At 33.7% G+C, this 23489-nt stretch overlaps 2 protein-coding genes across 3 annotated transcripts in view; one reads left to right on the forward strand and one right to left on the reverse strand.

The window, feature by feature from the left end:
• LOC124372691 (kelch-like protein 18) overlaps positions 1-15221 on the reverse strand; it is a 36346-nt gene extending 21125 nt beyond the window's left edge. Inside the window, exons 1-5 of one of the 2 annotated variants that reach the window (XM_046831103.1) lie at positions 14745-15221; positions 9196-9326; positions 5975-6115; positions 3518-3716; positions 2642-2802 (exon numbers count right to left, since the gene is read on the reverse strand). In XM_046831103.1, coding sequence (XP_046687059.1) covers positions 2642-2802; positions 3518-3716; positions 5975-6115; positions 9196-9326; positions 14745-14885 — 773 coding nt within the window. In that variant the 5' untranslated portion in view covers positions 14886-15221. Of the gene's footprint in view, positions 1-2641; positions 2803-3517; positions 3717-5974; positions 6116-6203; positions 6352-9195; positions 9327-14744 lie in introns of those variants that run through there. The other variant, XM_046831111.1, reaches the window with a different exon arrangement.
• A 2441-nt stretch (positions 15222-17662) lies between these two features.
• Positions 17663-20278, forward strand: LOC124353530. Its single transcript, XM_046803413.1, has 2 exons — positions 17663-18878; positions 20187-20278. The coding sequence occupies exons 1-2, from the start codon at positions 17663-17665 to the stop codon at positions 20276-20278; spliced, it is 1308 nt and encodes a 435-aa protein (XP_046659369.1).
• Positions 20279-23489: the final 3211 nt, after the last annotated feature.

A 23489-nucleotide genomic window follows, 5' to 3' on the forward strand; every position in this document is an offset into this window, starting at 1 on the left:
ATTTGGTACATCAATACTACACCTAAAAATCTACTTTTTGAAGGAACTATCAGTTTTCTGTAATATCATGGGGACGTCCCGCAAGGAGTCAGAAGGAAATCTTAAATAGGAGCATAGGTCAATATGGACATCATTTTAAAGGGCTTATCTAGCAGAGTTTAATGCCGCAAACCGCACTCAAAAAGATTGATCCAGTACAAAATGGCGGCTGTTCAAAGATTTTACTTGGTTACATTTTATTAGTAGCCATAACCCCAGTAAAGCAAAACTGCAACCAAACGAATACTGCAGCTAACTACTACATTATGCTTGTCAGTTGTACAGAAGTGAATTATGACATTAGTTATCCTCAAGGGTTACAGATTTGGTCCTAATATATTGATAACGGGGAAAACCTGATAACAGTAACAATTAGAAATCTCAGCGAACTATGACGATCGGAAACACTTCCTGTTTTCATAAAGTGTTGAACAGTTCTCCCTACAGTTGTTCTAGAAATTGGCTGCCTCTCGTGAAAGTAGTCATTAAATAAATGGCATGCTTCCTCGTGTGATCGTCTGTTATTTCCCCAACCATCATAAGAAGTGTTATACGTTCACGTTCGTCAAGCGACATAGTGTAGTTGAAGAACTACAAGCAATACGACAAACTCTTTTGTACTAAAGCGCACTGATAAAATGGATGGACAGCACTACTAAAACAAGAAAACTAGAATAGCCTACTATGAATAGACTGGCTAATAGGAAAGTCCTAACTGCGACCCAAAGATAAGAGATTTCTAATCGTTACTGTTATCAGAAATTAGAAATCTCTTATCTTTGGGTCGCAGTTAGGACTTTCCTATTAGCCAGTCTATTCATAGTAGGCTATTCTAGTTTTCTTGTTTTAGTAGTGCTGTCCATCCATTTTATCAGTGCGCTTTAGTACAAAAGAGTTTGTCGTATTGCTTGTAGTTCTTCAACTACACTATGTCGCTTGACGAACGTGAACGTATAACACTTCTTATGATGGTTGGGGAAATAACAGACGATCACACGAGGAAGCATGCCATTTATTTAATGACTACTTTCACGAGAGGCAGCCAATTTCTAGAACAACTGTAGGGAGAACTGTTCAACACTTTATGAAAACAGGAAGTGTTTCCGATCGTCATAGTTCGCTGAGATTTCTAATTGTTACTGTTATCAGGTTTTCCCCGTTATCAATATATTAGGACCAAATTTGTAACTCTTGAGGATAACTAATGTCATAATTCACTTCTGTACAACTGACAAGCATAATGTAGTAGTTAGCTGCAGTATTCGTTTGGTTGCAGTTTTGCTTTACTGGGGTTATGGCTACTAATAAAATGTAACCAAGTAAAATCTTTGAACAGCCGCCATTTTGTACTGGATCAATCTTTTTGAGTGCGGTTTGCGGCATTAAACTCTGCTAGATAAGCCCTTTAAAATGATGTCCATATTGACCTATGCTCCTATTTAAGATTTCCTTCTGACTCCTTGCGGGACGTCCCCATGATATTACAGAAAACTGATAGTTCCTTCAAAAAGTAGATTTTTAGGTGTAGTATTGATGTACCAAATCTTGTTTCTTTATCTGTTATCGTTCAGAAAATATTATACCCGTGCAGGACTTTATGTACACCCTGTATATATAGGTCTTAACTAGAACAGTAAATGAGTATGAAAGTTGAGTTTAGCTCCACTTCCCATTCCACTTAGTGCAATTTCAACATTCGCATTGAATTAACCATTCCCACAATAGCTACTTTATGTGTAGTACATGAGTGTAAGGCTGGTCTGGCAACATTGTCATTATTAATATCACTAAATCAAATAAGCACTTTTTGTAATTTCCTCACACGAAGTTTTTCCTTTAGTTTACTTTTAGTACAAAAGAATTAAATCAAACCCAGTTTGTAATATGAGCTTGAGTATTCAACCATCATGAATTAAGCATTGCAATGCTACTGGTAACCTGAATAATGGATAGCAGGAGAAGGGAATGTCGGGCAATAACCTGATTGTCTGTTTTTCAAAATGACGACAGGATACAACATTATTATGTACGTGTTTATAATTTTGAATTCTTTTAAAGCCATCACAGGTTTCAGACTCTCCAGTTGCTTGGTTAAGGAAGTGGAACTATCTCCAGCTTCTCCTTCAGGTTTAGCTTTCTATTTCTAACCTATATCACTTCATTTATATGTGCAATATACCGAATGTCTATCACAGAAATGACAAGAACAAGCCAATGCCTTGTGCTTGTCCCCCAACCTAAATCCACCATTCCACCACCTGTGATACAAGACTGGTAATAACAGTTCATCACAGCTGGAAGACACTATGATTCCCAGTTTAACAGTGACAGACAAGCTCTTATTGTGCTTCACATTGTTAACTCAGACAGATATCTTTTCAAAGTCCCATCTTCCTGAAAACACCATAGCAAATTGGTGGTTTTTACAAGAATTATTTAAGATGTGATTTTATTATGTTTTACAAATTACTTTTATGGCCTGACAGTAGTCTGTTTTACATTAAAGGATTACTCAATGTTTACCCATTTAAAATGTAATAATGTTTGTAGTTATCTGACACCAATAGCACTGAACCCATCAGATAGTGTGTGAGAGATATACCTGCACTCATGAGAGGTACGGACCAGCTCCTCTGTGGCCACACTGTCTGCCAGATAGTGGGGTCTCAAAAGGGGCAGTCTCACTGCTGCCAACAGCTGTGGTAGATCCTTGCTTCGCAGCTCCGGATCCTTCTTCACCCATCGCATTATTGCCTCAAAAACCTGCAAACATAAGTATCTATCTATAGTATGATAAAACTTGTTTCCTCCTACTACCAATTTTAATCTACTACAAGAGCAAATTAGTCATGAGATTTCAAATTGAAAATGAAGATAGTACTTATTACACAATTTCAAAGTTAGCATCCATTTAGAGATATAAACATTATTTTGAGGCATTTATTACGTATTGTTATTAGAGCCTTTTCTTATCGTAAATTGGGCTCAATTAAAGTACAGAAGTACATGAATGCTTAATTAATAAGCAATGATCCAGCTAATTAAGAGATTCCTTTTTTTCTTTAAAATTCATTATTGATAATGATTTGTAAGAATAACAGGACTATGAACATTTGCTATAATTATACCTGACCAGTCTCTAACTGCTTGTTGTAGTGCGTTTCAGCAGTACATATATGATGAAGCTGTGTTTTTCATTTCTGTACCTCCTAACTTAGAGCTGAATGATTCATATTGGGTTTACAGTTTCAAGGAACAACTCAATTTTCATTCACTTTGACTTTAGTGTGTACACCATTTTATGTTTTAGTGGTTTACTTTTTTGGATGAATGTTTTAGGATTTTACCCACAAAAAAGAAACAAAACCCAAACTACGTATAACATACACTTACTGAATTTGTTACGTTTACACCGACATGCAAACAACATAAAATCTCTTTATCTCTCCCGCAACCTGTCAAGCAGCAATTGACTGACCTGTTCCTCGGATATCACGTGAAGCTCATCCCGCTTGACAATATCCAACAGTTCTGCTGAACTGAGAGACAGGTACTCCTCACAGAGACTAACATCGTGGAAGTATTGCTGCACATACTTGTCAGCTGCCTCCACCAGTACCACACATCCTAGTGTGTCTGCGAACTGTCTGATACCCAAAACGTTCTGCGGGTGAAACCTGATACACAACAACAGATATAAGTGAAACTCATTCCACTTGACAATATCCAATAGTTCTCCTGAACTGAGAAACTGGTACTCCTCACAGAGACTAACATCGTGGAAGTATTGCTACACATACTAGTACCAGACAGCGTAGTGTGTCTGCGAACTGTCTGATACCCAAGATGTTCTGTGTATGAAACCTTATAAAAAACAGAATCTATTACAGCACTTTTTAGATATATTATACAACCACCCTCATTTTAGTGTTGGTGAATGACCGAAAATGTTGTATTTTAATTCTGATAAAAAATTAAGTCGGTTTATAATGTGTTTGTAGTAAACCAGCGTCAATTTGAAATTTCATCCTGGCATCTGGAATATTAAGATGAATTTGAACTATTGTTTTCTCTATCTCACTTAGATAAGAACCCTTGAATTTACTTCAAAGATCTGAGAAATAAATATCAGTAGATGTTCTACGCTTTAGTGTTTTATTATTTCAACGAGATAAATTCAGGATAATGATGTTTCAGTATTTCTGTAACTTACTACACTAAATATGCATTAAAAAAAATTCTTCATAACTCAAACGTCAATGACTCGAATAATATTCTGTTTCTTACAGAAAATATTGATAAGTAAATAAAATAGGTAAACAATTCAAATAATTTAATAGCAAAATGTTAATCTGTATGTTTGAGAAACAAAACTGTAATGTCTATAATTCCAAGAACTATAGCTAAGTAAATTGTTTAAATATTACGTCTATTTGTAACAATGGCTTCCATAAGTTGAAGTTATACCATTGGACTTAAATAACTTTTACAATAGAAAAAATAACTGTAGCCTGATGAAGTCAACTGTCAGGGGTTGTGTGTTAGTTTGTGTTCTGCAGTTGTACTTGAAGGTTTTCTGTCATGGCTTCCTACTGTGTTTCACATGTTAGTACATACTGTAATCTGTTGAAGTCAACTGCCTGGTGTTTATTGTACGATATTTGTTAGTTTGAGTTCTGCAGCTGTGTCTGAAGTGGTCCTTTGTATTCTATCATGGCTTCCTACTGTGTTTCACATGTTAATACATACTGTAATCTGTTGAAGTCAACTGCCTGGTGTTTATTGTACGATATTTGTTAATTTGAGTTCTGCAGCTGTGTCTGAAGTGGTCCTTTGTATTCTATCATGGCTTCCTACTGTGTTTCACATGTTAATACATACTGTAATTTGTTGAAGTCAACTGCCTGGTGTTTATTGTACGATATTTGTTAATTTGAGTTCTGCAGCTGTGTCTGAAGTGGTCCTTTGTATTCTATCATGGCTTCCTACTGTGTTTCACATGTTAATACATACTGTAATCTGTTGAAGTCAACTGCCTGGTGTTTATTGTACGATATTTGTTAATTTGAGTTCTGCAGCTGTGTCTGAAGTGGTCCTTTGTATTCTATCATGGCTTCCTACTGTGTTTCACATGTTAGTACATACTGTAATCTGTTGAAATCAACTGCCTGGTATTTACTGTACGATACTTGTTAATTTGAGTTCTGCAGCTGTGTCTGAAGTGGTCCTTTGTTTCCTACCATGGCTTCCTACTGTATTTCTGATGTTACTACATATTGAAAGTACAATGAGTGATAAACGTGCAGTAAAATTCTTAACTGTTGGTTAGAAAATCTAAATTATCGAGGCTGTGGAAGAGAAAGTTAAAGAAAAACATTGCCCTGAGTGAGTTCAATACCTATCTGCAATACAATGTTCATGGTTTTGAAAAACTATTATAAGTTTAGCTATTAAAACTTAATCTAGAATAATTAAAAGTATAATGGCTATATGGCAATAAAGATCAATTTTACTTCTGTAGCTCAAGTTGTTTAACTAGTTCTTCTATCTCAAATGTTTGTAATCTCTTTATGTCATTCTTTACTTCTTCTACTCATACTATATGTCAGTCATAATATAAATAACTCAACATTACATTACATGAATATAGTATGTACTGCATATACATAAATACAGCATTGTCTTGAGATTCAATTTTTTTGAGAGTTGAGTGTAGAATCTTGATGTCAAAAAGACCACAGTAAATTCATATTTTTAGTAAAACAATTATTAAAAATAAATTAAATTATATTAGGAGGAACAAGTAATTATCAACATTACATTTGTGTAGTATCATACATAATATCTCAACATGTAAAAAGTAAAAATAAATGAATGAATAAAAACTACCCAAATCAGACATGTGAAAAATAATAACTGCTTTAAAAATATTTACCGTTTTTTAAGGAATTCGGCACAGGCATTTCTCACTTTAGGTAACGAAAGAAACGAAGCACCCACCATGAGGCTCTGGACATTTGATGTATTAATGGTAACTCGCCCGCTGTATGCAAAGTTCACAAGGGCTTCCAGCGCTCTGCAAGCATACCAAAAACTTAACTCTTGGTAAAGATTTTATTAAATGTTGACACATATATTGTTACATATTTTGTCCTTTTTCTTACCTTATCAATGTTTTTAATTTCTCCAGTTTAAAATCTTGATTTCATCTGAATATTTTACGGATTTTTGATTTTAAATAATAATGTGTAAAAAATTATTTTGTAAAACAATTATCTACTAATATATTTTGTTCAGTTTTCTTTTTTCACTCAATCCCAGAGCCAACTTCTGAATATCAGTGATGATATGAGAACAATGACCAAAGTTGATCCAAGGTCATCTGAAAGTACACATAAATATACTATTGCAGTAAAACAAAATGTTATAATTTTGGTAAAAGATATTTTTGCCATGTAATATTATTTTTTTAATGGAGCAATGTAAATTCAACATTAACTTCACTAAACTAATGTATCTAAATTAATTAGGAGTAAACAAAAAAAAACTGTAAGTAATTACCACGTTAAAGAAGTTTGCTATAAAAATTTATCATCATTAATTGAGTGTGGTAACTTATGCCAAGAAACAGATTTATACAAGTTTATCTGATAACAAAACAAAATTGCTTGAACATTTGATAGTTCAAATCTATACTAATATATAAAAATCGAATGGTGTCTTTGTGTTTGTGCGTGCGTGCATGCGCTTTACTTAATCACGTAAAAACTATAGGACCGATTATACTACAATTTTACACGGATATTCTAGGGACCCTGGTTAACACAGGCATATTCACATTTCAAAAATCCCTCTGGGCTATGCCCCACTGGTCTTGAAAAATCTCTTTTTGCCTTAATTAGAAAATAGTAAATATGATTTTAATCACCTGTCAAAGTAAAAAATAAAAAAGTATAATAATTTATATACATTTAATCCTTGCCAAGCGGCATCCCCATTTATGCGCCAGCCGCCACCTGCGTTCCATCTGGCTGCCACGCTGTCGCCACACGTTACTTTCAACGTCACCTACTACGTAGCAGCACTTGTCAATGTAGCCCTGTACACTTAGTACGCCTTTCTGTTTAGTAGGTAGCAGCACGTATCAATAAACCTGTGTGTTATTTGTTTTCCCACCTTTTCCAATGCGATCATTGTAAAGTAAACAAAACAAATATTCGTCATCAGTGATTCTGAAGTAACCTTACATTTACATTATGTTTATTTCAGCTGTGTTTTATGTGTTGTGTTTTTAGTTATATATAAATAAGGTAGAGACTCTAATGTAGGAAATTAGTGACAGTAATATCAGACATATGTCGTGCCGCGCCGTTCCCATGCCTCGCTCGTCTTGGTGTCGTGACCCCCGCCAGTCCAAGGACGCTACACTACACGTTCACCACAGCCATTTCAAGATAATATATTTGAGTTATACTGACAAATAATATTTCTAAACATATAAATATGGGTAATATACAAGTGTTTTACTCACTAACAAAATATAGGCATTGTAACTTATTTATATTATTGATTGAAAAATATCAAGTTTTAATTATTAATTTTTGTAAATATTTAATTAAAAAACATTTTATATACTTTTTTCATGCAGTTACGTAATTCTAATGTTAAAACAAAAATGAAAATTTAATTAAAAAAATATGCGTGGTAAAGTGTTTTTCTATCTTAATATGCCGCTCTGCAAGGGTTAAACAGGTAATAGTAAATTGTTGTTACTCATCTATCAAAGTCAGTTATCTTTTACAAACACCATCTTATGTGCAAATAATTCTCTTTGTCTGGATTTGTTTTTATTGTATTTAAACCATTACAGTAAATTGCCACCATTTATTACATAATGAGTGTGTTAAATGTAAAGCTATCTATATAAACTATCTCCCTTAAAATAGTTCAATTATTACTGAAATCGTTGAAATTATGCAATAAATATCATGAAATATTGGAGAACAATTTGAGAAATTTCGAAAGGTACTTATAAAAAATAGTTTCACTCATGTTATGAAGAAAATAATATTTGGATATTATACAACTTGTACCCTACTTCTGGGAACTCAAATGGTTACTTTCTTCAAAAAAGATTGTGAAGTTAAAGCAGCGTTTATGGAATAGTGTAAGATAATTAATTTACACTAAACATTTTTTACTAAACATCAGTAAAAAAATTATAAAAAGTATTTAATATAAATATTAAATAAACATTGTTCACAATTAAGTGTCTTGAGATCTTGGATGTTATATGTGAAATTTCTGGGGTAAGTACGAAACTTTTACCACAGCTCATCGTGTTGTCATATATTTACCAGTGAAGGAAAGTATATAGTAAAGATTGGCACTGTTAATGTTAATAAAGTACAACTGCATTTGATGAACAGTTTTCATAGCAATATTAAGGCTATTCATCTTTTGCCTACATCTTTGTGCTGCAAAATAAAAATTTTTAATTTTAAAGGATACAAGCATTTACTAAACATTACAATTTTTCAGTATTTTTAATTTCTTGAGAATACGAATTAATATGTATGGTGTCAATTGGATATTTTATATGCATTTTTAGGCAAACGATTTTTAAGAAATTATATTGTTACATAATTAAAATTGCAATTTATGGGGGCTTTCTAGAGAATGACCTACAATTTAAAATAAAAAAAGTATCAAAATAAAACAACCTAATGTTATTACAGTACAGTATATGCATTTGAAAATTATATTCTTAAATCAGTTTTCTATACAATTATTCTATGAATTAAGTGTCATACTCTGGCATAAGTTTTACAATTTTGTCTTTGTAGAATGAAGTTACCTGCGATTTCACAACTAAACTAAACTTTTTTCACAATAATACAATAAACTAAGTGTAATTTCTGTACACACGTCACTGAGAGCCGGTAGGAGGTGCACATTTTACATGTTACCACAGCTGGATGAATTCTGAGTTCAGAAGAGATTTTATACCAAGATAGCAGCTCTAGGTCCCACGCACTGCTGTGATGGGTCAAAATGTCTATTACTGTCTAGACATTCCCCGTATGTTTTTAACCATTAGAACGTTATTTAGCAATAGAATAAGTAAGCTTAAACAATACTACTTTCTCCACGTACACAGCATCAATGCCATGAATGGTGATATCTCTCTGCTTGCTCTCCACCATGTCATGGGTGAACATGGCATGGAAGTACGGAATGGTGGCGGCTAGCACGATCCGATGTCCACTGAAGGACTGGTCCTCTACCTGCACATTATATTAGCTTTAATATAATTGTGTACATATTAAGTTAATTTACAATTAGAGCGGGGGAATTAAAACATTACACTCTGTTCCATGTTACTAATTATTATAATATTTTTATTACTTTTTTGTTACTAATTTTGTTATTATAGTTTTAACAATACTTTTTATAATTATCTACTCTTATTGGAGCACAATGGAGTGGAAAAAATTTTTGTACCACAATGTGGTTATGGGTAATTCTCTACAATTAATTACTGTATCGACTTAAAATGTACTATTTATATAAATTACAAATTGAACATTTTTAATAACCTCTAAGATTATTACACATGTCAGAAAGACAAAATAAAGTAAAAATAATAATTAAAATATCAAATGTTAAAATAACTACCTCAAATGTTTTTTTAATGCACTTTGTAACACATTTCAGTTAAATATTTCATATCTTTTCAAACCTTCAACAATATATTTTATTTAATTGTATAAAATTTAGTCAATCGTTTTTATTTATTACTAGTTGCTTATTTATTATTCAATGCAAAAGCTCCAATTCACCTTCTGCTTAGTGCAGCGACTGAAATCTTGAATCTGTCACAGACTTGAATACTGGAATCTGGAGTCAATGTCTATCTGAAGAGATTCAAAAAGTCGGTGATGACAAAGCTCTAAGCAAACTCTTTGCATTGTTTCGACATTAAGACACCTAGACTACAAAATCAGGAAAATCAAGAGAAATAGATAATGTCAATGCCTCATGAAGTGCACAATAATTGTTTGTATTCATCTAGATTACATTTTATTTTGTAGTCTAGGTGTCTCTGATGTAGAAATGATGCCATCCTGTGTCAGCTTTCAGATGCTGCGATAAGCGGAAGATGAATTCGAGCTGAACTGATATTTACACTAGAGGCTAGTTGAATCTTCGCCCATCGTCTTTTAGGACCCACAGGAACCTACATTGTTGATGACCTGTTCCCAAATATCGCTAAAATCTGTGTTAGTCATTAGAATAAGTCACTGTTTTCGTACTGCACCAGAACTGCAATCTCGTTAGTTCAAATATGGATAAAATTTAGCACCACTGAATTCATCATTATAAGTAGATTTAAAATTTTAAATCCGTATGTCATGCCTCAGTATCCAATATTTACAAGGAGAGACTTCATCGTAATATCGTTGTTTTCCATTCATTAGTTCTCACGTTGGGTTGAGAAAATGTGCAAAATAATTGTTGTGCTTATAAGATTTATATGGAACCTTAATGGCAATTTTAAAGTTTTAACAAATTTTGAATATGATAAAAATTGTACTGTGGTTTTACACAGATTCCCGGGGTTAAGCTAAGAAATTTTCAAAACTGTTTCTTATTGAGCACCTAAGAGATGAGAAGAATATAAATACAAAATTCCAAATAAATCCACACTGTTGTTTCTCAGATTTCGTAATTATAAAAATTTCCATTAACAAGTATTGTAATTTTTCATAAATTTCCACAATGAAAACATGCAAAAAAACATATCTTGGTGAATCTATATAACTAAGTAGGATTTATAATGGTAATTTAAATGTTTTAACAATGATGAATATAATAAAAATTATGATTAAAATATAACGGGTTTTCATGTATTCCATGTATATGCTGCACAATTTAAAAAACTGTTTCTTAGTGAGTACCTAAGAAGTAAGACGAAATTGTTCTGCCAAGTTCCATGTAAATCAGTTCTGTAGTTTCATAGATTTCATAATGAGTTAGTGTTATTTGGCTTTAACTTAATATTTTACAAAATTTAAAAAAGTCATTCAATAAGTTATAAATAAATTTTTTGACAAATACATTTTTAATATATCGTAGAATAAAAAAAATCAAATAATCTTTCATGTTATATATTAATAACATACATAAAACCCCATTTTCAACTTGAAAAAAATTTAAAATTAAGGATAGGCTATAAAAGTCCAAGTTGGACTGAATGGTCTCAATAACTTTTCTGGAGAAAATAAATAGTACACACACACAAGAAGTAATGATTACTATCAACTTGAGATGTTGACATCATCATATGAATGTACTTTAAAATATGAGCAAAAATTATTACAAATGGGAAATAGCATAAACAACTTAATATCAGCTAAAATTTACAAGTTATTATTAACTTCTGCAGTTATATATTGATTCCATGGATGGTTAACACACAGAATTAATATTTACAAAAATTTCACATGTTATTCTGTGATATTTAATGTTGTTTTGAAGAAAGTTATAATAGTTCAATTTATTTCAATGTTGTAACAGCACTTGAACTAACAATGCAGAATGACAAACTAATGAGCCTGTTGAGTTTACAAAGTAACAATGCAGTTTAAATAAACTGATGAGAGTTGGCTGCCAGTCAAGCAATGCTGTACAAATTCAAGGTCACATTCTGTGCTTGACTGAGCACTCCACTAATACAATTGATACTTCTATTTTTAAATACTAAAGATACTTTTATTATAAAATGATGAAAAATAAATATTTATTATAACTGTTCTTTTTATAAGTCTGAATTTAATTTAAACTAATACAACAACTATTAACTTCTAAAAGTATCAAATTTTGTATGTTTATTTACTGTAGCTGTTTTATGAGTTATAAAAAATTATGAAGAACGGACATTAATGACACAACTTACAAAAAGTATCCAAAAATGTAGGCCTAGTATTCAACAATGTAGAACATTTGCTGCTTAAAATCTTGGATATCTACTCCTGAAATTAAATAGCCAACACTTTTCTATACTGTACATATTGTTTATAAAAAAATAAGTTAATATAAAAAATAGTTTCAGAAAATAATTAGTTTTGAATGAGTCTTTGGGTAAATAAATTAGTTTTAGCGCAAAAACTGAAAGTAGTACAAGAAGTGTGGGTTTCATGATCAAAGTACATAAATTTGGGTACTTTGGGATTATACCGACCACACCCAGACATGAATCGTTATTTCACATTTCGTTTTCTACTGATTACTAGATTAGCGTAGAACAATATTTCGTCAATATAAAACAGGAATTGTCTTATCGCAAACACCTCCCCATCCTCAGACAGAGGTCAAAGTCGAGCGTCTAGTAGATAACGTGATTGCAGAGTCTCGCCGCCCGTTCAGCTGGTGCATCGCTTTGTTGTACTTCCGTGTTTTACCTCTACATTTCTCCAAACACAAAAATTCAACAAAAACAAACATTTACCAAACTAAACTTTTTATTAAAAAAACACTCAAAACTTGTTTTTATTCTTGATCACATTCCGCCACCCAAAATGCGAGTGCCTCCGGCCATCAGCGCGGGCTTCGACAGCACCTTCGGTGCTGCCCCGCGCTGATGTCGACGAAAGAAAAACATCCCTCGAGATAGTACCTATCAGTAAAATATCAAATTCTAGAGGGACTAATCAGAAATATAAATTGAATTGTAATGGAAAGGCAATGATGTACCGTGCAAATCACGTGATGCCGCGCGGCCTGCCGTAATCAGGATTCTCGAGAAAGATAACAGCGACAAACAATACCGATCACAATACCTGGAAATGCTTGTAAGTTTGTAGTTTTGTAATTGAAGAGTTGTTGTTTTTTCGTTCTATCATGTTTGTTTCTATAAATTTCTATTTTTTGTGTTCTTCATACTGGTGTGGTCGGTATAATCCCAAAGTACCTAAATTTGTAAAAATGTTTTTAAATTGTAACAAAATCTAAAATATAACTATATTTGGTATCATTTTGTTTATAGTAAACTATAGAACACTATAATAATAAATATTGTGAGAAAATTCTAGGTTTTTATTTTTTATATAGTAGAAACCAAAATTGTTATATGTTTCTAGAAACGGGATAATTAACCGATAAAAACTTATCCTAATAATGTTTTTGTTATATTTTATAACAACCTAAATGTCATAAAATTAGTAGAGTTTATATATATATATATATATATATATATATATATATATATAAAACCAGTGCTGTGTTCACAAACTCTTTACCTTTCCAATGGTATATGAATCACGTTGATACTTGATGATATGCTTATTATAACAAATGAGATTACGCATACCAAATCAAGGGATATCTGCGTTTAAGTAAATTCAATGTTTTTATCTGAAGGAATAGTTCGATACTACAATTTATTTAACTTAGCATATGATCTCAACTTATTAGTTATAGTAATTTTAATGTAAACAATAATGAGCAAGAAGTTATTAATATTTTGGGAACTTTGAAAATGGTGATGAATATGAGTATATATGAGATATTTCTCACAAGTGACGAGATTTGTTTAAGTGGCTTTAACATGTGGGTTTGGCTCCTGGTAATCCATGGGGAGAATTCTTTCCTCATTTCACAAAAGCGGTTACTCATTGATATCAAGCTGGGCAAGTTATAAATATTGTAAGGTTTCTTTGATATCTAAGTCTAGGCCTATGCCAAAGTTGGTTTTGTTGTTTCGTAATGTTAGTGTTAAATTTAGGTTTTTTAAATTGTAATGTAGGAGTTCTTCTTGTTATGGTAATTTATTACAACTCTTATTGTGTATGATTTTTACGTAACAAAGTTAGACAATATAACAAATCGTTCGATAAAAACAACCAAATAATGAGTGTAGGCCGCTTATTAAAGTCTCCTCCGGAGGGTTAACTTAATTTTAAACAATATTGTTATTCTATAAAATAAGATCACCTTGTAATTATTATGAATATCTAGGTGGAATGGTTTTATATTCAATAGTTTAAATATGTCTAACCAAGAGTTGATTCAATTATCATGGTGGTCACTTTTTTCCCCCTTGGGGCGGCCTACTGCCATGCACTTAAGCCTCAAGAGCTAACTTTATTATACTGCAGCTAAATGTAATATTTTACGCCATTGCATTTCTTGATGTAATCTTACTGATACGATGATTTGTAAATAAAGAATTTGTCTATTGTCTATTTAATAAATACATTTTGATTAGACCTAGGCCTAATTATTAAATTATTAATTTTCACATAAAAACATAGCTGTAGCCTGTACTAGCCTTAATTACAACACCTAAAATGTAAATTGGCTCGACATTTTGGTTTTATATTGTTTCGTAAAAATCAGAAATATCGATGATACGAATGTCATGGTGGTCGCTTATAGGCTACTACAGCCCCCAACGTGACAACACTAAACACTAATTAATGTTTTCAGCAGAGAATTTGTTAACCTAATTCATAAAGCTTACTTAGCTTACCTATTTATGGCACTTAAATACATGAAGCTTATTATGGTTTTATTGTTGCTATACTACAGTCCAACGTAGCCTACATATTAATAGTATAATGGACTAACAATCTAAGTTGTAAAATTGCACAAATCTAATGTAGGCTATGTATTATTTGCAACTATTAATAATATTCACTTACCTTCAAAGTAACATCACACAATTTTCCATGTCTTCTAATTTCTTCCATTACAGGAAATCCATTTGAAAACAAATCTAACTGCTGAAATATAACACATTCCTCGGGTTCTGAGGGCATAGGTTTGCTTGACAAATGTTTCATTTTTAAATAAAATTACACAAACTGTACCATTCAAAACATACTCGCAGACTAAAGTTATTTTCACAAATGTTTACTTCTAGTAAACAACAATAGTTGATAAACTTGAAAAGTGGCTAAATTATGACGTTAAATAGAGAGGTTTAATTCATAATAAGCTTCGTAGACGTCAGTATTGGATTGGTCCAATTAGATAAATTATCCAAAAAGATTGTTTCATAAAATACGGTAAGAACTATAACACACTTGTGGGTCTAACTCACGGCACAAAACAAACTACTCTGACACACAGACATCAAATCCAAATCTTGAATTGGACACTGGAACTGACACTTGACAGTTTAGTCAGCTGATGACTAGACCTGTTCAGTCCAATCAGACCACGATTACAGACTTTAGATTAACCAATAACAGACAATCGTGCACGGATGTCAGACAAAAGAGTGTTATTCCAAGACATAGCGCAATGTATAATACTTACTGCTTAATAAATTTATCTTCCAAGTTGTAGTAATTAATGTAACACAATTTATCTTAATAATATTATATATAAGAATGTGCCATTGTGTGGCTTTCACGAGTAAACTATTCAATCGATCGAACTAAACAGTAGCGTAGCCAGAAATGTCGTTCGGGGGGGGTCCGAAACGGGGGATCCGGAGGACGTTTTGTGTGTTATTTGCCAATGAGTTCACTGGTAAAAGGTAAATACCAAAAATATGGACTTTAGTAACTACGCCTTATAGAAAGTGGAAAGATATAATAGGCAAATTCAACTCTCACAGCAACTCTAGTACCACAAATTTTCTTGTATAGCTACAGAAACTTTACGAAGTTCGATTCTGGCCGAGTAGAAGGCACCAATGTGATGTTGCATTCACTGGATAAGAAAGAAGAAGAACAAATAACACAAACTATAATCTGTGGAGAAAATGAAATACCCCTTCGGGGACATTGGGCCACTGACGGCCGAAACCCCTTTAGAAAAGGAGGGAAATTTTCTAGCGTTGCTCTGGGTACAGATCCAACTAACGGTCGGAAAAATGCACCAGAAAACTCTACTGATTAAAAGTTCGGCTGCTTTGGATTTCACTTATTGAGGTATTTATGAATTAGTTATAATGACGATTTTTTTGTAACATTACACTGTAGACGAGTACATAATTATCGGAAAAAATAAAAAAAATCACTTTCGGTCGAAAATAAAATACACATGAAAAAACTCTAATGATTAGAACTTCAACTACTTCGGACTTCAGTTTATTGAGGTAAACGTGGTTTTTTTTATTGAGTTAGGGCAACGATTTTTGTGTTATCATTGTTATCATTTTTGTTATAATTAATTATATAGTAACTCGACTAACTATATAACTATGAGAAAAAAAATCACTTCCGGTTGGTAAATACCGAAGAAAAAACTCTACAGATTCAAGTTTTGACGATTTTGGGATTTCACTGGTTGAGTGGTTGAGGTAAAAGTAGTACTTATAAATATGTTACAAACATTGATTTTAGGTATTAATTCAAACGCTGACTAATAAATATATAATTATCGAGAAAAAGAAACAAAAATAATCACTTCAGATCGGACTATACTACGGAAAATGAAATAATACCTCAGTCAGTGAAATCCAAAGTAGTCGGAACTTCTTATCAGTAGAGTTTTTTCTGGTGTATTATCCGACAGGAAGTAAATTTTTCAATTTTTCTTCGATAATTATATAGTTAGTAGTCAGCGTTCAATTGATACCCAAAATCAACGTACTAACATAATTCTAAGTACCACTTTTATCTCAACCACTCAACCAGTGAAATCAAAAATCGCCAAAAACTAGAATCTGTTACAGAGCTTTTCTTTGGTATTTTCCGTTCGGAAGTGATTTTATTGTTTTGTTTCTCGATAATTATATATTTGTATTAGTCGGCGTTGAATTAACACCTAAAATCAACGTCCTAACGTAATTCTAAGTACCACTTTTACCTCAACCACTCAAACCAGTGAAATCCAAAATCTTCAAAAAACTTGAATCTACAAAGAGCTTTTCTTCGGTATTTACCGACCGCAAGTGATTTTTTCTCGATAATTATATAGGTACAGCGTACAGTTTAATGATAACAAAAATCGGTTCGTCCTAAACCACGTTTACCTCAATCACTGAAGTCTAAATTAGTTGAAGTTCCGACCAAAAGTGATATTTTTAATTTTTTTCGATAATTATATACACGTCTACAGTTTAATGACACCTAAAATCAACGTCGTAACTTAATTCTAAGCGGTCATTTTACGTCCCCAAGAGAATTTGAAACGAAGTGGTCGCTAATTTAAACTGTTCGCCGTGTTACGGTTCAGGTTACTTTGCGAAGTCCCGTGACCGGCGCCTATAGAAATACCGTGATTACACTACACTATCCGAAAGGCCGAGCCCAAAAGTATCGTTTGATACTTTATAATTTAAACGATAAGGACAATTATATTTTTAACCAAAGGTCACTTTAATCAATTAAATCAATCAATTTAATGTTTGTAGACAAGAGTAATGATAACTCTCCTTTTTTCTCCTGCTCCATGCTTCATTTTTTAATGTCTTAAAATTTCGGGGGGGTCCGGACCCCCTGGACCCCCCCCTTCGCTACGCCACTGGAACTAAAGCTTTACATGGACATGGTTACGGTCCCTAGGTAGGATGAATTCAAAAATCCTAAACACCTATGACTTAGTTGAGGAAATTTGTGGTTCTTGTGAACCTGACACCAGGATTGTTATTGCTGGCGACTTCAATATGCCACAAGTGGACTGGTCTTTACACTTTCAACCTCCGGGGAATGCTGCAGTCGAGAGTATGTTTGACGTGATCAATTTCCTAAGTCTGCGGCAGCACAACACCATTCTAAACTCAAGAGGAGTTCTGCTGGATCTAGTTTTTTCAACGGATGAAGGGATTAATATTACGGCTGCCTCTGATCCTATACTTTATGAAGAGGCCTTCCACCCGGCACTGGAATTTGTGCTACTTTTTGGCTGTTCTGGTGTTGATAATTGTGATGTGGTTTTCCATGATCTCAGACAGAGTACCATCGACAATGTCAGAGCCTGGCTTGCGTCCCTGAATTACCCTGATCCCAGCTGTCTGGACATTGAAGCCTCCTTCAACAGGTTCTGTTTGAATATGGGGAGTTCTATAAAGACAAATTCACCTGTAAGAAGAAAGAATGGGTCTACTTATCCTCGATGGGTTACCCGGGAACTTAGACAATTGATTTCACAGAAGAAACTACTCAACCGAAACTACAAAACTTCTCTTCTAGACTGTGATTATGAAGCTTTCAGAGTGGTCAGGCGGCAGTGCAAAACTCTTTCCAACGCATGCCAACAGGAGTTTTTTGTTACTATCAACAATAGCATAAAGGAAAACCCCCGATCCTTTTGGGGTCATATGAAGTCCTTAAGTAAGGCTAACACTGTACCCAGCAGACTTCAATATGGCTTAGTCTTAGCTTATGAACCCCAGGGTATGTGTGACTTATTCTCTGATTACTTCTCAACCGTCTACACTCCACATGCTGACTGTCATACTGATTACAATTATGAATCCAACATCAACGTTTCGTCCTGTCTTTTCTCGGCCACTGAGATTGAAAGAAAACTACAGGACCTTGATGCCTCCAAGGGACCTGGACCGGATGGCATAACTCCGGCCGTTGTGAAGCCATGCAGTGATCTTCTGGCTCCTCACCTAGCTGTTTATCTCAACAGGCTGCTGCATGATGGCTCTTTTCCGAACTCGTTGAAGCCTGGTTATCTTGTACCAGTTCATAAATCTGGATCTACATCTAAAGTAACAAATTACCGCCCTATTGTGATTCAGTCAGTGTTTGCCAAGATTTTTGAAAGTTTGATCCTGGACGTATTATCCTTTAAATTTAAGAGTGTCTTCATCCCACAGCAGCATGGCTTTCGCCCTGGAAAATCAACGACCACCAATCTTTGTGTCTTCAGTGACTATGTTGTTTCCTCCTTCTCTCGTTTCCACCAAGTCAATCAATCAATCATTTATTTGTCATATAATTATTACATAATGTTGGAGCATAGCTCCTGTAATGTATGACATGTCAATTTTTCTAAAAGCTACTTAGTCTACTATTAATAAAATATATGATATAATTACATGCAATAGAAAATAAAAAAATCTTTTCATCATGCTTTTTTAAACAGTTCTAAATTAAAATCTTCAATCTTATATGGACATGCTGTTATTAATATTGCAGTCAGAGAAGAAACAAAACGTAATAAGTTATTTTCTTTTTTCATCCCATTAGGTATAATATTAAACATTTTAATTCCCATGTAATAGGGACTCTTTTCTAACATAGTAAGTTTATGTATTGGGAATTTATAATTAGTTCTATATCTCGTGTTATAATTATGATTTATGATTGATTATGTAAATACTAGTGGATTCTTTTTTACAAATTTTAGAAGTTCCAAAATATATAGAGCAGGAATTGTCAAAATGTTATTCTTTTTAAATACTTCTTTACGTGATTCTCTATATTTTAATTTAAACATGTATCTAATCACTTTCTTTTGTAAAACAAAAATTGAATTCATTTTTGAATAATTACTTCCCCAAAATATTATACTATATCTGATCAAAGAAACAAAGTAACCATGGTATACCATCAGGGCAGTTTGTTTGTCAGTTACCTCTGCAACGGTTTTAATAGCAAAAATGGCTTTACTTAGTTTTTCTTGAAGCATATTAATATGTGATTGCCAGTTCATCGCCTCATCTATGATAATTCCCAAAAATGTGGCTTTCTGTGAAATTTGGCACTCTTCTCCACAAGGAAAGTTGATCTTATTTATAATGCCATTGGTTTTAGCATGGGAGGTGTGAAAATTAATTAAGTTTGTCTTCGAGCTATTGAATTTCAAGCCATTTTTGCTAAACCAATCATACATGTCTTTAATTGTTGCTTCTGCAGATGACTTTAAAAACTGTGGGTTTCTTTCAGTTGTTATTAATGTTGTGTCATCTGCAAATAATATTAATTTTGACATAATATTTTGAGGAAGATCATTCACAAACGCTAAGAACAATGCAGGACCCAATATTGAGCCTTGGGGCACCCCAACAGTAACTGGTTTCCAATCTGAAAAAAAGATTTTCCCTTCTTGGTTTGAGGTTTTCACTCTATGAAACCTATCATTAAGGTACGATTCAAAAAATTTCAAAGATTTTCCACTGAAACCCAATTTGCACAATTTAACCAATAGTAGTTCATGATTCACACTGTCAAAAGCCCTAGATAGATCACAGAATGCTCCAAGAGCACTCTGCGATCCATCCAAAGCCCTCAAGACATGTGTGACCAATTCAAACACTGCCATCTGAGTATTTTTCCCCTTCTGAAAACCAAACTGTTGCTCAGATAGTAATTTATATTTGTCCAAGTACTCCATGACCTGATTGCTTACTATCTTCTCAACCACCTTAGAGAAAGCTGGTAGTAGGGCTACTGGACGATAGTTTTCTATTAGTCTAGTGTCATCTTTTTTAAACAGGGGCTTGATAATAGCATATTTCATTTTTTGAGGGAAAACACATGTTGTTATTACTAGGTTCACGACATGAGTTAGAGGTTTGATAATATAAGGACTGGCCAGTTTCATTATCGATGTGGGAATTTCATCCCAGCCGTAAGAGGTTTTTGATTCCATTAAATCAATAACCTTTTGGACATACTTTTCACTCACAGTTTCCAAAGTGAAGTTATCGTAAACTTGCCTAGAACCTCTTAAATATTTTTTTGCTTCCTCTATATTAGCTGAAGAACCAATTTTTAGCCCCGTTTCTGAGAAAAAAATCATTGAAGCAGTTTGATATCTTTGTTGGATTATGTATAATTTCTCCGTTCACATTAATTTCATGACACATCTTATTTCTCCAACTGCCCAGCTCCTCCTTGACCACTAACCAGGTAGCTTTACTAACATTTTTTGATGATAGAATTAATTGTCTGTTAAATTGTCTCTTTGAATTTTTGATATCTTTATTATATTTTGTTTGAAACTGTTTAAAATAATTTTTAAATGATTCCGACTCATTAACTTTTGAGATTTCAAACAGTTCTCTTTTTATTTTACTGGCTTCTTTCAATTCGTTTGTTATCCATGTTTTTTTCTTTTTATTATTCAGAGGATTGACTGTGAATGTTCTCATTGGGAAAGTAGAGAAAAAAATGATTGGAATGTTGTCAAAAAGCTGTTATACGCCTCATTGCTTGTTTCTTTGGATAAACAAGACTGCCATTTTTCCTTTTGCAAGGAATTGCAAAGTAGTTTAATTCTATTTTCATTCTGTAGCATTCTTGTATTTATAATTTTCTTTTTACTCATGGCTTTTTTATTTAAGTATACTGTTTGTGAGTTGTGATCTGATAGCCCTAATTCTATAATTTCACTGCTGATGGATTTTGGATTTACATTTGTTATGACATTGTCAATGCAAGATTTGGTATTCTTAGTAATTCTTGTTGGCCTTGTAAATACAGCTTGACAATTAAAAGACGTCATAACATTCTTTAACATTTTCATCTCCTTATCCTCCTTCAACAAATTTATATTTAGGTCCCCACAAAGAAATATGTATTTACGAGTAGGCTTCTGAGTTAATTGTCATTCCTCGCGGCATAAAGTCCACTAGCAAAACACCGCGCCTGTCCCAGAACACAGTTGCCATAACTTTGCGCCGCGACAGCGTTTGCTTGGCTTTGACTTTGACTGGAGATGTTGTGTGCCGCCATTCCATGGACTGTTGCTTTGATTCAGGAGTGATATGGGATACCCATGTTTCATCTCCTGTGACAATTCGACTCAACATGTCGTCTCCTTCCTCGTCGTAGCGGGTCAAGAAAGTCAAAGAACTGCTTAATCTCTTTTTTTGTGATCCTCAGTGAGGAGTTTGGGTACCCATCTTGAGCACAATTTTTTAAAGTTTAGGTTTTCTGACACAATTTTGTACAGTACTGACCTGGACACTTGAGGAAATTCCATAGAGAGAGTGGTTATTGTGAACCGTCGGTCCTCATGAATTTTTGCGTCAACTGCAGTAATCAAATCTCCCGTGATCACAGATGGCCGGCCTGAGCGATCTTCATCGTGGACATTTTCGCGGCCATCTTTAAATTCTCGGACCCATTTCCGCACTTTACCTTCACTCATTGCCTTGGCACCATACACCTCACAAAGCTGACGGTGAATGTCAGCAGCCGACATGTTTCTTGCAGTCAAAAATCGTATCACTGACCGAATCTCACACGCGGCGGATGATTCGATAATCTTAAACATTTTCAAGATCCACAGTAATGCATACAGGTTAGCTACAGAGCTGCAACTGGCATGAAGTTGTTCGCTAAGAATGCCGGGAGGCGGGGCGCACGCTCGTTACGGCAGGAACGCGAACTACTACCGTGTACGGGAGAACGGCCCTTACTTAAAAAACAGCCCTCGTACTTTTGATTTCTCTTCTCACTTTTTCGAACAAGTTTGTTAATTTGCAAATGAACTGATTGAAGTTACTGTTGGGGGTTCTATACAAGGAGATTACAATACACCTTTTGAAACATTTTTCAATTATTAATTCTAGTTCTAAGGCTACACATTCAAAAATAAGGTCTTCTGAAATCTCATTCAAATCTTCCCTAATTGTAATAGGAACATCTTTCCTCACAAATAGACAGACACCCCCATGACTTGAAATTTTTCTTAAATATATTGTAGCAAGTTCATAATCTATTAATTTATTTACAAGTTCAAAATTCCAGGGTGAGAGCCAATGTTCACATATACTAATGATCACTGGATTTAGTTGGTGTGATTCCAAACTTAATTGTAGTTTATTGACCTTTTTTAACAAGCTTCGAATATTTAAATTTAAAATAAACATTTGTTGATTTTTTGTAAATCTGTTACCGATACTAGTTTTGCTTACATTCGAGTTTGAGTGATTGGCTGTCATCCTAAAAAAACACTGTTATCCAAAATACAAGCTCCTTAGTATCTACAATTCCATTGTTTGCACTATAATTGTTGTCATAAGTCTGTGGTTTGTCACTATCATTAACACTCTCACTATAATACCCATGTATCACTACACCACCACTGCTGTCTGGTAGAGGAGGAAAGCCGCTCATCTCCATCCAGCTGATTTCTGCACATTGGTTTGCTTGTAGTGTGTCACCGCAACCGTGTGAGGTGTGTGGCCCTGGTACCTCCTGAGCACCATGATGACTTGGCATTGTAGCTGTAGTAGTGGAGAGGAGTCGGTCAGTTCTGGGTGTGGATGTGAAGTCTCTCCTCTGAGCCTGTTGACGGTGTTCAGTTGAGTTCTTTGGCGAGAAGTGGAACTGCGAGTCTACATCTAAAATGCTTCCATTTATTTGTATTTCCGATTGGGTTTTCTTCATATTCAACTTTGTACTTAATAATACCACTTTGTTAATAACCTTGCCGAGAATGTCAGAGCCTTTCCTGTTCAGGTGCACCCCATCTCTTGCAAGGCAAGAGTCATTGATATATTTTCCACTATCCACGTATACCACTTG

This window comes from Homalodisca vitripennis, chromosome 1, assembly GCF_021130785.1.
Source record: "Homalodisca vitripennis isolate AUS2020 chromosome 1, UT_GWSS_2.1, whole genome shotgun sequence".
Taxonomy (NCBI): Eukaryota; Metazoa; Arthropoda; class Insecta; order Hemiptera; family Cicadellidae; genus Homalodisca; species Homalodisca vitripennis.